At 42.3% G+C, this 12,293-nt stretch overlaps 1 protein-coding gene across 1 annotated transcript in view; it reads left to right on the top strand.

Moving 5' to 3' along the window:
- The first annotated feature begins 5,037 nt into the window (after positions 1–5,037).
- Positions 5,038–12,293, top strand: part of hspg2 (heparan sulfate proteoglycan 2) — a 100,640-nt gene continuing 93,384 nt past the window's right edge. Inside the window, exon 1 of the mRNA XM_030422906.1 lies at positions 5,038–5,550. Coding sequence (XP_030278766.1) covers positions 5,482–5,550 — 69 coding nt within the window. The 5' untranslated portion in view covers positions 5,038–5,481. The remainder of the gene's footprint in view (positions 5,551–12,293) is intronic.

Here is a 12,293-nt window from a genome sequence, read left to right as displayed (position 1 = left end):
CAGTGAAAATACTATTAATTTAAAGTATGACTATTAATACATGTGCAACATAAAACACACAAGCTTTTATTCAAACATTTAAATGTTACACATCACACCAGAACCATGATGCTCTCTACGACCTACTTTTCCAGGTGTGTCTGCGTCTGAATGTGTGTATTCATGCTTCTATGTTTATTTTGGTTAATGATTGCAGTCTTTCACCTATAGGTCACAGCTATAGATAGTCTTGACTCGCCATGTATGTTTTCAAGGTGCCTCTTTACCTCCCCCAAGGATGTTGTGTTTTCACCCATGTCCTTGTTTGTTGGTTGGTTTGTCAGCAGGATTACACAAAAACTGTTGAACTGATTTCCATGAAACTTGGCTGGAGGATGGCTCTCAGCCCAGAATAGACCCCATGAATTTTGTTGTGGATCCAAATAAAGAGACCTTTAATTTTGGGAGACTTTCGGACGTGTTTTCGTTAATAAGCTCATCTTATTAACAAAACATGATACTGTAGAGTTATTTGCTGAAGTTGAGGCTGGAGACGAGGACGGATATGAACCATATACGTCAGCTGAATAAAAGAAAGGGGGGAGAAACTCCTACATGTCCGCCTCCAGTGTAACTTAATGTGTGTCAGAGTCCGAGGGCGTTGAACCCCCGCTGAGAGCGGAAGCATTTCATATTCTCTGGCTGATCTGTTGCTTATACTCACAGCTGTTTCCTCCAGCTGTCCAGCTCCATTTGGCAACACATACTGTACTTCAGCTATTCTAATGTAAAACACAGAGCTCAAGTGAGTCATTGGACACCTTCATCGTCATAGCTGATGGCTGAGTTTGTGGGAATATGACTAGTCAATCAGATTTGGCTTGTGCTTGTGGACTGCTCCTAAACATTATATAATGACGGACAGTGGTGTACACAAGGGGGGGGCAGTTGTTGAAAAACATGCACTAAAGTGCCCTCCTGGGAGCCAAAATGCATGCTAAAGTGCCCTCCTGAGATCCAAAATGTATGCTAAAGTGCCCTCTTGGGAGCCAAAACATGCGCTAAAGTGCCATCTTGGTTGGTAAAACACACTAAACTGCCCCCTTGGTTGGTTAAAACATGATAAACTGCCCTCTTGGAAGCCAAACCGCGCTAAAGTGCCCTTCTTTTCGCCCCTGCCCTTCAAAAAGTCTGTGCATGCCACTGATGACGGATCTTCCCTGCTGGATAAAGTCATCTCTCGGTGGTTAAATAAAGCTCTTCGATAAGCTTGACTTTGATATCTGGATTTGATTATTTGCTTTATTTGCTCTCTCGACCCAACATGTGTTGAGCCTCTCTGAATCCAGAGAACTTCAGATAAAGAAAAAATAAGACTTTTTTTATTACATTGTGTTCTTCATAGGATTAATCAAGATTAGTTTGTGGCATCATATACTGCAGGCATGCTCGTTAAAAGGCAGCATACTTCACTAGACTCTGAACTCCAAACACATTAGATGATGTTTGTGAGTCACACAGGAAATGGCCAGTGTCCGCAGGACCTGAGGATGCCGCGGTATCCTCGACATTTCGCTGAATGCCGCGTTGGTTTCGGGACCTATAATAATGGGTTGAGACAGTTTATACTAAACATGTTTGACACAGTTTTTCCAGGACTTTTCTGCTGACAGGAGACAAGGGAGGAGTCCCTAAATCACACCACTGTGGTCAGCGAGATGCCTCCAGTATGCATTTGCAGTCGAAGAGCAGGAATGATTTCTCTGCGGTGCGGTGCTAAAGAGCAGAGGAGCAAACAGCTGCTCTCAGGCCTGCAGCTTATTTGCGATTCAGCCTCTGAAATAAAGGCATGGTTCTCAATATGTTTTTGGCTTGTGAACTCTAAAAATAAAAATAATTTAATACCTCGCCATCCCCTGCATACAGTTACCAGCTGTGACCAGCTCAGCATAAAAATGTAAATAATTTAAGTGCTCTTAGAGGCATAAAATCATCAACTCATTCACATTTAACCTTTACACATTCCTGTACAGCTCTTCCATATTTATTTTTCTTTACTCATCTCATTCATATTATTGTATATACCATAGTCACTGTTTGTTCATTGTTTATTGTCTTCAATGTACGCACCTTCCCCACCAAGACAAATTCCTCGTTGGTGTAAAATCCTTCTTGGCAATAAATCTGTTTCTGATTCTGACAAGAAACAGGCAAAGTTTTTATCCATTTTGTGACTCCCAAGATTTTTTTTGTGAACAGTTACATGTTGGTAACCACTTTCCTACTATTAGCCCGTAGGGTATCCATCTATTCCCTGATATCAGCAATTAAAGCCTAAAGGTCAGAAAGGCGAGCATGTAACTAGAGGGTTGGTGGTTCAATTCCCTGGACTTGAGGGATCATTATCACTGCTGAGGTGCCCTTGACCAACCCAGACCATTCTGTGGAGCGTCCCAGTGGCCGGGCAGATCAGACTGCGGTTGTACTGAGCAGCTTCCAGGTCTGAATCTGATCAGGGCGTTCCTGAAACGAGAGTGAACCCTCCCTGAATAAATACAGGTTAAAAAAAAAAACCCCACATCAATTGTGCCAGGTTTTAAAACCAGGAAGTGCAGCCGGGTCAGATTTTTTCATCAGCCTGTTTGAAAGCTCTGAATCAAGTGAAGTGAATGTAGTAGAAATAACATTATGTGTATTGTGTTGGTGAGTTTATATGCAGTGTTGTAAAGAGTACCCAAAGTTACACCCGAGTAAAAGTAAAGATCCTAAAAGTCTTAAAGTTTCTGATATTAGACATGCATAAGTATCAAACATGATTTTCTGCCAGTAAATATACATTATGCATTAAAAGTACAAGCAAAAGTCAATTCAAATCAGAATCAAATCAATTTATTTATATAGCCCAAACAATCAAGTTGCCTCAGTGGGCTTTACAGTCTGTGCAGTGAACAACATCCTCTGACCTGTAGAATTATACATATATTTACATGCTAATACATAATCTATACAATGTGTCAGTGGACTATCAGATTTACATTTAGCATTCTTTTGATTTTTGAAATGAGTGTACTGTGAAACCCTCACAGAAGGAGATCTGAGTGTTTGGGTGTGTGCAATTTTTAACTTGAAAATTTAAACTTGAATTTTTATGACACATCCTTTAGACCACACAGGTGCTGCGTTCATCCCGTAGCATCCATCCATCCATCGTGATCAGCCCATAGTGGTCGACTCCTGTTGAGCCTATTTTGGTGAGTAAATAAGAACAGCTCCTCGCTATTTTTATTCAGGGTTCAGCTTTTAATTAGCAGCAGCTGTCCTCTCACATGAGTGTTACAGTCCGCTCTTTACTCGATGAATGGACACAAACATACAGGCCTCCACACTTCAGTCCTGACACTGACACATGTTTCTGCATGCGGCTTACATTCTGGACAGTTAATTGTGTTTCTAATTTTAGTTGAGGCTTGAGTCGACCCTTTGTATCGACTGCATGAAGAAGTCAATTCAGTCTTCGGTGTAATGCCTCCTCTAGCACCAGTAGAGGGCACTTAATGCTCAAGTATACTGTGTCTAGCTGGGATGATACCTTTCTAATGAAAGTCTGCAGGAATATTTCTATTTTCAACCAAAATAAAGGAATCTCAGTATGGTAATGACCATGAGCTTCCCATAAAAAACATTTAATTGGCATTCATTTTGTTAAGTAAAACACTGAGTGAGGTGGAACTGTGTTTCAGGGAATGTGAGACAGGTCTTTGAAAGAAATGTGCCTCGAGGGCAGGAAAAGTACTCTACAGGCGTGAAGCAGGCCAATCAAATGAAAAGGATACATCTCTGAGGATCAGATCTAGTCTTCTGCGGTTGACTTTTTCTGAATAATAAAGTTTGTTGACCTGGATCTTTCAGATAAACCATGACCGTATCTTGACTGAGATAGTTGCTGATTGCTTTCCAGATAAAGATACTGCACATGAACTTCGTGATTTGTTTATAAAAAGATGATGCATTATGAAATCAGCTCTGCCTTGGCAACAAGAAAATGCATTTAAGGTCAATACATCCCAAGTTATACTCCAATAAAGGCCTAAATATACAGTATACAGTTGGGAAAAGTACCAATAACCTTTAGTTAAGTATCATAACAATACCAGATTACAAATACTCACTTATAAGTCACAGTCCTGCAATAAAGAAATACTAAAGTAAAAACATAAAAGAAAAACAGTAACAAATGTAAATAAAAGTAATTAACAACTCATTTCTTTACATATATTTTGTATTGACAATCAAAATGTGCAAAAGTAACTAGTAACTAATCACAAATAAACTAAGTAGAGTAGTAAAAAAAAATGGGAATACTCAAATAACATACAAGTAGCAGTAGTAGTTTACTTTATTCTGAAATTATAAAAAAGCAGGACTTTTACTTTTACTTTACAAACACTTGTGTGCCTTAATTCTGAAATTATGAATCGAGTACTTTTTGACTTGTAGTAATAATAATAATAACTTTATTTATATAGCATCTTTCAAAAACGAGTTACAAGGTGCTGTACAACAGAAATAAAACATAACAAATGCAACTGCCTGACAACAACATAATGAAACCACCAAGAGAAATAAAATTTGACTTAAAAATTAGAAATTCAAAATCACCCATCCACAACAAAGTAATCATACAACGATAACAAAACAAAATTAAGCGAAGGCCAAGTGAGTCTTTAGAAGAGATTTAAAAGAAGCCGTTGCCTGCTTGAGATCTGAATGTGGTGTAACTGAATACAAAGATAATATATTTTCATGCCCTCAGTGTCTCTGGCACCACAGACAGACTTTATTCACAACACGAGGAGAATAATGGTGTTTTTCTGCGCGCTGGACGCACGTGAGCGGTGTGTGTTCATGTGTGGAGCCATCGTGGGTCTGCTCGGTGGCGTCTCCCCACACTGGGATTAGCCGTCTTCTCTTTCAGCACTCCCTGAATTCCATTCCGCCTTTTACTTTTCCTGCAGCTCGCTCCCTCTCTCTCTCTCTCTCTCTCCTCTCCCTCCCTCTCCCTCTCTCCCAGCTCAGGACTTCCCAGTGACTTTACAAGCCTGCGTTTAGCCGCACACCAAGTCCCAAGTTTCGGTGCGCACTGGGGAGGGACAGAGGAAGAAGAAGAAGGAGAAGAAGGAGCAAGTTTGGAGTCTCTCTCTCTCTCTCTCTCTCCGACGATTTTTTTTTAACGAGAAAAGCGAGCGCGTAAAAAAAGGATCCGCGTTACCTGTTGATGAAGTCCCACCGGGTGTGGGACGCAGAGGAGCAGCAGTCGGGTTCCTCCACAGAGAAGAAAAGTGTGAAAAGGGTGCAGGCATCGCACCGCTCCTGTGGCCAGGAGGAGTGAAGGACCTCGGCTCTTTCTTTCTTTCTATTTTTTTTAAATTTTTTTTATTTTTTAGTGTGTTTCCTTTCCCCCCAGCATTGGCAGCCCGGCGCTGGGTTGGTGGACACAAAAAAATGGGCACTCCGACCACTTCGATCTGTGGACTTATCCTCTCTTTGATACTCACATGCCAGCTGGTGACTGTAAGTCAAACTTTCTCTCTTCAAAAACTCTCCACTGTGGATTTTTTTTTTTAATGTTTCATTCAGCCCCAAAACGCACTTAAGAGGTCACGCCAAATAAACAAATCAGGGCTTTTATGTCCTATTAAAGGCAGAAGACAGAGAGAGGCATGTGTTTATGTTGCTATTTATGCTCAGTAAATAGTGGGGACTGTGGGGTCTGTTTCCACAGTCCCCGCTTTGCATGTGCACCAGCTTACATGCGTTGTACGCTGGTGCACATGCAAAGCGGGGACTGTGGAAACAGACCTCAGCCCCCCACCAACACAGTCCTATCAGCATGTACCGTAAAGATGCTTTTAGAAGTAATATGACAAACTGGATCCTGCTGTTGAGTGAAGCTCAAGCTAAGTTTGTCCATAGAAACAAAGCTATTCATAGTCTCTCCCCTGGAGTCCCATATAGCCCCAAAGCTGCTCAAAACTTAGCCAGGCTACACTTCACGCTGCACACGCTTGACTGTTCAGTCATTACATATGCATGTAAGGTGCAAAGGATACCATATATGAAAACGTGCATTTATTACTTTCTGTGTCTCGTTGTTCCCTGTGTGTCCTCAGACTGACTTCTCTCTTATAAATGAATCAGTCCCGCAAGATCCCATCAGAATCAAAGTGTCTGGGAACAAAAGCAGTTGGGAGAAGCACCATATTGGGGGATTTCTTTATAAGCTGCATCCTCTTGTTTTATTGCAGGTCCTTAAAAGGTGTTAACGTGCTTTGGATTCAGCTTTATAAACAAATACGATGCCTTAAAGGTCATTAAGTGGTCATACATTTGAATTTACGAGGTCTTAATTAGCATAAAAATTCAGTCTCATTTCATTGTTTCCATCTTTTACTTTCTAAAGTCCACATTTCTGATCACTCGACCTCATGCCGTCTCTTTACTTCATACTTGCACTTACCAGTTGGCAAACCATATTATTACATAAAACCAACCTCTGCATGGGACCACTTACCTTTGTACTCACCTGCGATGATTGAATAAAAGAACATTTTTAAAAAAGGTGAGGAGAGGGCATTATTAACAAAAAAATCACGACCCCAATCCTCCTGCAGTTGGGAGAATGCACCATATTAGGAATTTGGTTTTATTACGGTGTGTCTGCAGGTGCTTAAATAGTCTTAAATGCAGTTTTATAAACAAATACGAGGCCTCAAATGCCATTAAATAGTCTTAATAGGTTGTTATAACCACAAACATTTAATCTTATTTAATGTATCCATCTTTTTCTCTCTTTTTATGACCAAGTGAGCGTGTCTCACCCCTGCATGTGACCACTACTTACCTTTGTACTCACCTGCAATGACTGATTAAGAGGAATATGAGGTGTGTTTGGTTTTTGGTTAAAAATGATCTTGAAAAGGTCTAAAAAGAAACGAATGAAATTATGTTTCTGATACCTGTAGACACCCTGTATTCATTCAGCGTCCAGTAATGTTTAGTAAACTGAAGGACTGTCACTTTCATTATTTGCGATTTTAAAAAAATGATTAATAATTTAGTCCACAAATAAAGATTATGTCTTCAAACTGCTCATTTCCCCCAACCAATATCCCAAACCCAAAATGTATTTTTTAACGTAATCACATTTCTGCTTGATTAAAGACTTAAACGGGAAATCAAAATGATTGTTAATTATCTTTCTGTCCACTAACTTCAGCTCTAGAGTGCCACCTGTGCACCGTAAAGGTCCTAACTCTTCTGTAACGAATAACATTTCTGTCTTAAATGTATATGCTCAGCTATATCTGCTGTATGAATCATATAGAGGATGAGCGTCGCCTCCCTGCTGAGAATAGACTCCCCCCTCCCACCATCGAGCGATCCCGTCTGCTCTCTCACCTTTACGCCCTCCAATAAACAGAGCTGTCATGGCTGAGATATCTGTGACTCCTCTGTGTTGATTTGATCTGGAGCGAAGCCCCTTTTGAATGATGGGGACATAGTCGCGGTCGCCACCAGACATAAATCTCTCACCTGCTGGATGTGGAGCGTATGAGCCATAATAATCTCCAACGTTTGAAAAGCCATAGTGTTGACGGCTCCGAGGTATATTCAACATCCAGAGGTGACATGCTATCGAGCGCCGAGCCTTTCCTGTGGATGACATGATCGATCACGTTGTGCCACTTCATAGAGTCGAGACCAACGCTGCTTCGCCTGCATCCTCAAAGTCGAGTTATGTATCTTTAATATCATCGATCCACAAAAGCTACCCGGTTCCCCAGAGTGCTATCTTCATCCCTGGTGTCCCGACCCTGGACAGTAACAGGAGATGGCCTATGCGCTATAACCCCGGCGTTGATCGACTACCGGGCCAACAATGCCGACGTAATTGAATTATCTGGAACCGCAAGCATCTGTTTCTTGCATTATGACATTGAACTGCAACAGGCGGACTGACCCTTGATTCAATTAAGCACACGTACTGGTGTTACTACGGGCCCTCCTCTCTCGCCGCTGGAATGTCAGGGTCATGTGCATCAACTCAAACAATCAAAGCCAATAAAATCTCACGGTGGGTAAGAGCTCTCCATCACAAATGAGCTCCCCGCAACCTGCTGTGAACCACCGGCAGTACAAGTTCGAGAAATTATCCAGGCGGACGGTTTTTACAGCTTAATATTCAATAAAAACCTGCAAAAACGTCTTCTCGTAGTGGTGATTTACGAGTAGAAAAATGGACTGGAAAAAATGGACTGCTGGTCTTACTTACGAGGGTTAGGCCACTTTGTTTTCTGATGAATGACATCAGACCAACTGTGAGCACCACCGCCGACAATTTTGGCACGGAGATCCGTCCCAGTATAGACTGTCATAAGTGTCCCTTGACTTCACTGGGGGTTGGACTGGGGTTGGGGGAAGGGCGGCCTGGATTCCTATGACTATATAGTCTGCAGAGTGTGTGTCACTGGTGTAAATTCTCCTCTTCTTTAAACCCATACATTGGATGCTAAGCGTTCTGCAGCAACAGCTCGGTCAGGCTATTTGTTTAGTTTGTCTTGGGTGATGTATTGACCAGCCGAGGCGGTCTGTCTCGCTGTGTGGTGCCCCGGCTACCTGGTGTTTAATTCCCATTCAGAGTCGATGAGGACTCTGTGGAGCTGCAAAGCACAGCAGTGCAAACAGCAGCTCCACTCCAAAGTTTGAACAGTAGGGAAGGTCTGCCCCCGCCAGTCCCATTCACATAATTGCTTGAAGACTGGGTTCAGTAAACATTGCATTGTTGAATTATAGCCCCAGGAGAGAGGCCATCTTGGCTGATGGGACAATGCTTCACTGAAGTGGCTCGCCCCCTCCTCAAGCACATTGGCACATATGGAGCGCAGGCCGGAAGGCTGGCATTTGTTGACTCTGCAGTGAGGTGTGACTTGGGCCGGTATAGAGGTCAGAGAGGTGAGGACTCTGAACCTGACTCTGTTTCTCAGTTCAGCAGGGGGTTCCTGGTGATTTATTCACAGCCCGGATTAGCTCCCGCCGCACAGTTTCCCAAACTTTTCACTTTTAATTTGCGAATGCAGTTGAACATGCCGCTCTTCCTGCCATTTGGTTTCATGTTTTAAAAGTCGTGCACGTCTTTGGATGCAGTGCGGTCATTCCAATAGAGTCTGGCACAGTTCAAGCATTTGTTCAACACTTGCTACCCACTTTCTTTATTTTTCGCTCCTCTACTGTTACACTGAAAATATGCCTTTTGGAGTTTTTGCATTTTTCGCTTTTCTACAGAGATGTGAGCCGAATGTTGGGTTTCTTTCAGCCTGTTGCTCAGTATATTTAGAAGCAGTGTAGTAAAATAAAAGTATTGTTACACCATTACTACTTCTCCCTCTCCTCAGTGCGGCCTCACACCCCGGCTAGAATGCAACACTTGTTTCTTGTGCTTCTGTCTTAGACTCCCATGCATATTCCAGTTGAGTCTGTATTACTGTCATATATTCAATGAGGGGACCTTGATATTGTGATATATTCAGATGGCAGAGATGCATCAAAGCCTTAAAGATGCACACAATGTATTTCACACTTGTCTTGGACACACCCTCACACACACGCACAGATAAATCACCTCTCACAATAATCGCTCTACGCTCCGCGGCTGCCGCGGCAGCGTTGCTCTTTCATGCCCAGCATCTCGTCCATGTCGGACAGAAGAGCCGACTCCAAACACAGCTGCACCTCAGCTGGTACAGCAGCAACGCTGTGCATGTGCTGACATGAGCCCACATACTCTTAAGTAGTGCCTGTTGTAACTAGAGTCCCACTCTTTCCATTCACTGCTCCTCACACATTTACGTTTCTTCACTCTGAAGTGTATGCCAGTGGATGGCTTTTGTATCAGACCGCAGTTTATGAGCTTTATGTGGAAGAAATGTTTCATTTAGATTTCCCTCTTATTCAATTTAAAGCCATGAAACCTCTCCGATGAACACACCTGTCATTTATATCGGCTTTGAGGACACAGCACATTCAACACACCGTTTTTTTTTTTTGTTCTTTTTATTCTACAATGCTTGTTAAAAATGACTGTGTGGCAAAGAAGCCAGTGTGGTCTAGTGATCAAAGTGGCCATCCTTTAACTGAACAGGCCCAGTGAGGCCCAATAGCGCATTCACTGCAGCGCCTGTGAGCAAGATTAAAGTAAATTACTACCAATTTCTGTTTTTTTGCTCTTAAGTGAACTCTCTCTGCAGTCATCTCCTGGCAAGATTCACTGGAATAGCACATCAATTGTCCACAACGTGTGATTTTAGTCACCCTTTGGCGCCTTTTTGGGTTTTTAGTAAAAGATATTTGAAGTTTATATATCACTCCTCATTCCTGTGCTGTGGCGCTAAAGATGCAATAAATCCAACAGAGTTCATGTTGAGGTCACAGGATGTCTTGAGGACACACGGCAGTCTACACCGCAAGCAATAAAAAACAGCTAATCGTCAGAAACTATTTGTGGCGCCACAAATCACGGTCTTCCAATATTTCTCCCTCACAAGTGCTTCTATGACGTGTTCCGGAAAATGTATGATACGATTTGAAAATGTTCTGCGGTTCGGAAAAAGCATTATTCATAATGTCACTTGGGATTTACTTATTTTCGTCTTAATGAGTGGCGAGCAGGTCATTCATTGGAAGCACTTGGCGGGTTGCTCTGCTCCTCCGGAACATAGTGAGCTTTAAATCTAACACTCGCTCTCAGCCTGATAAGAAGAACAAAAGACTGTAATAGACTGGCACAGGCTCCGACTGATTTCCTCATCTTTAACAGCCTTCCCTCAATCTTTTCGCATTGTATTACCGGGCTCTTTTTCCCAGGCTGTACCCCGACTCGCGCTCATTAGAGATTCATTGAAATGCTAAGTTAACTGTATTGCACTTTCCCTTTGAAGGTGCTCCATAGTTGTCTGTGCCCCTATTGAGTCTGCCATTGTGTTTGCTGGCGGCATTGATGTGAAGTCACTTGGGCATTCTGCTTCTTTTTTTCCTTTTTTTTTCGCTCACAGGAGCTGCTGCATTGTCTTGTATGGTTCCTCCCAACTTATACAGCTACTCCGATGGGGGAGTTGCTGCCCTTTTCACCAAAGACGTTTTTGTGTGTTGTGAACAGATTTTTTCCAGGGTACTTAAGTTGGCTAAAGGAATGCTATCCTTCGTCTTTTTTTCCCCTTCATTGTCTTTTGGAACCAGGTTTGACCCTCACATCCCGTGAAGTGTTTATAAGAAATCCCACCCTGGTGTCTTATCAGAGCTGATGATTTCTCACTCCCTGCCTCCGCTTCCTCTTGCTGTACAACAAGTCTCTACCTGCAGGAAGACTGAGGCTTTCTATCTCTGCGAGACTTTATTGTAACCTTAAGAAGATGCAAATTTGCCTAAGCTGTTGTTAAACCCTTAATGTTCACAGAGGGAGGTCGGCAAAGTGGAATTTTGCAGGCTTAAGGGTGTAATGGCTCAGCGAAAAGTAAATACGGGGGAAAACACTGACTTCCCCTTTCTGCCAACCTTTATTTAATTTATGGGCTTGTTCTGAGGGTAGTTGTTCAAGATCTTCAGGAGTCTAATTAGATGACTTCACAAATTAAAGGTTTTCGTATGTTTTGAGCGCCAGAGCTGAGGAGCAAGAGCTGAGTGTTGTTTCTTCATACAATGAGCGACAACTAAATATGATTTTTTTTTCACACATTTACAAATCTGCCTGCTCCCTCAGCGCCATGCACAGTTAGACTGCTCATATGTTTTACTTTACTTTCGACCTTAACGACCCTTCTGCCCCCGCTCGTGGATGACTTCTGGTCAGTTTGCTAACGATGGAGGCGGCATCCCCTCCTCCGACCCTCCCCCAACTCAAATTGCCTGCTGACTAAGTGCATTAAAATGTGCAATGTTTACACAATATTTTGGCCTGAGACCAAAACATTTGGTTTACACAAGCTCACATCAGCTTGAGTCATTATCTGAAATAGATATTGCCAAACTCGCCACCCTAAAAGTAGAAACACACAGTAAATGGAAAAAGGAAATAACAGTCATACTTGTAGGACTAACTAGCTGTATCTGCTGTTTTTTTAAATGCATCATCAGCTAATGAGGATAGTGACTCTGTTTCTGGGACCTGTTAGCTTTAGCCAATGTCTGTTTAGCAGAATATCGTGTGTTGAGCAACCAAGGGCATTTTATGGCATTTTTATACTTTTACTCTGGGTAGATAG

This window comes from Sparus aurata, chromosome 7 (genome assembly GCF_900880675.1).
Source record: "Sparus aurata chromosome 7, fSpaAur1.1, whole genome shotgun sequence".
NCBI lineage: Eukaryota > Metazoa > Chordata > Actinopteri > Spariformes > Sparidae > Sparus > Sparus aurata.
This window is presented reverse-complemented; position numbering and strand designations above follow the sequence as displayed.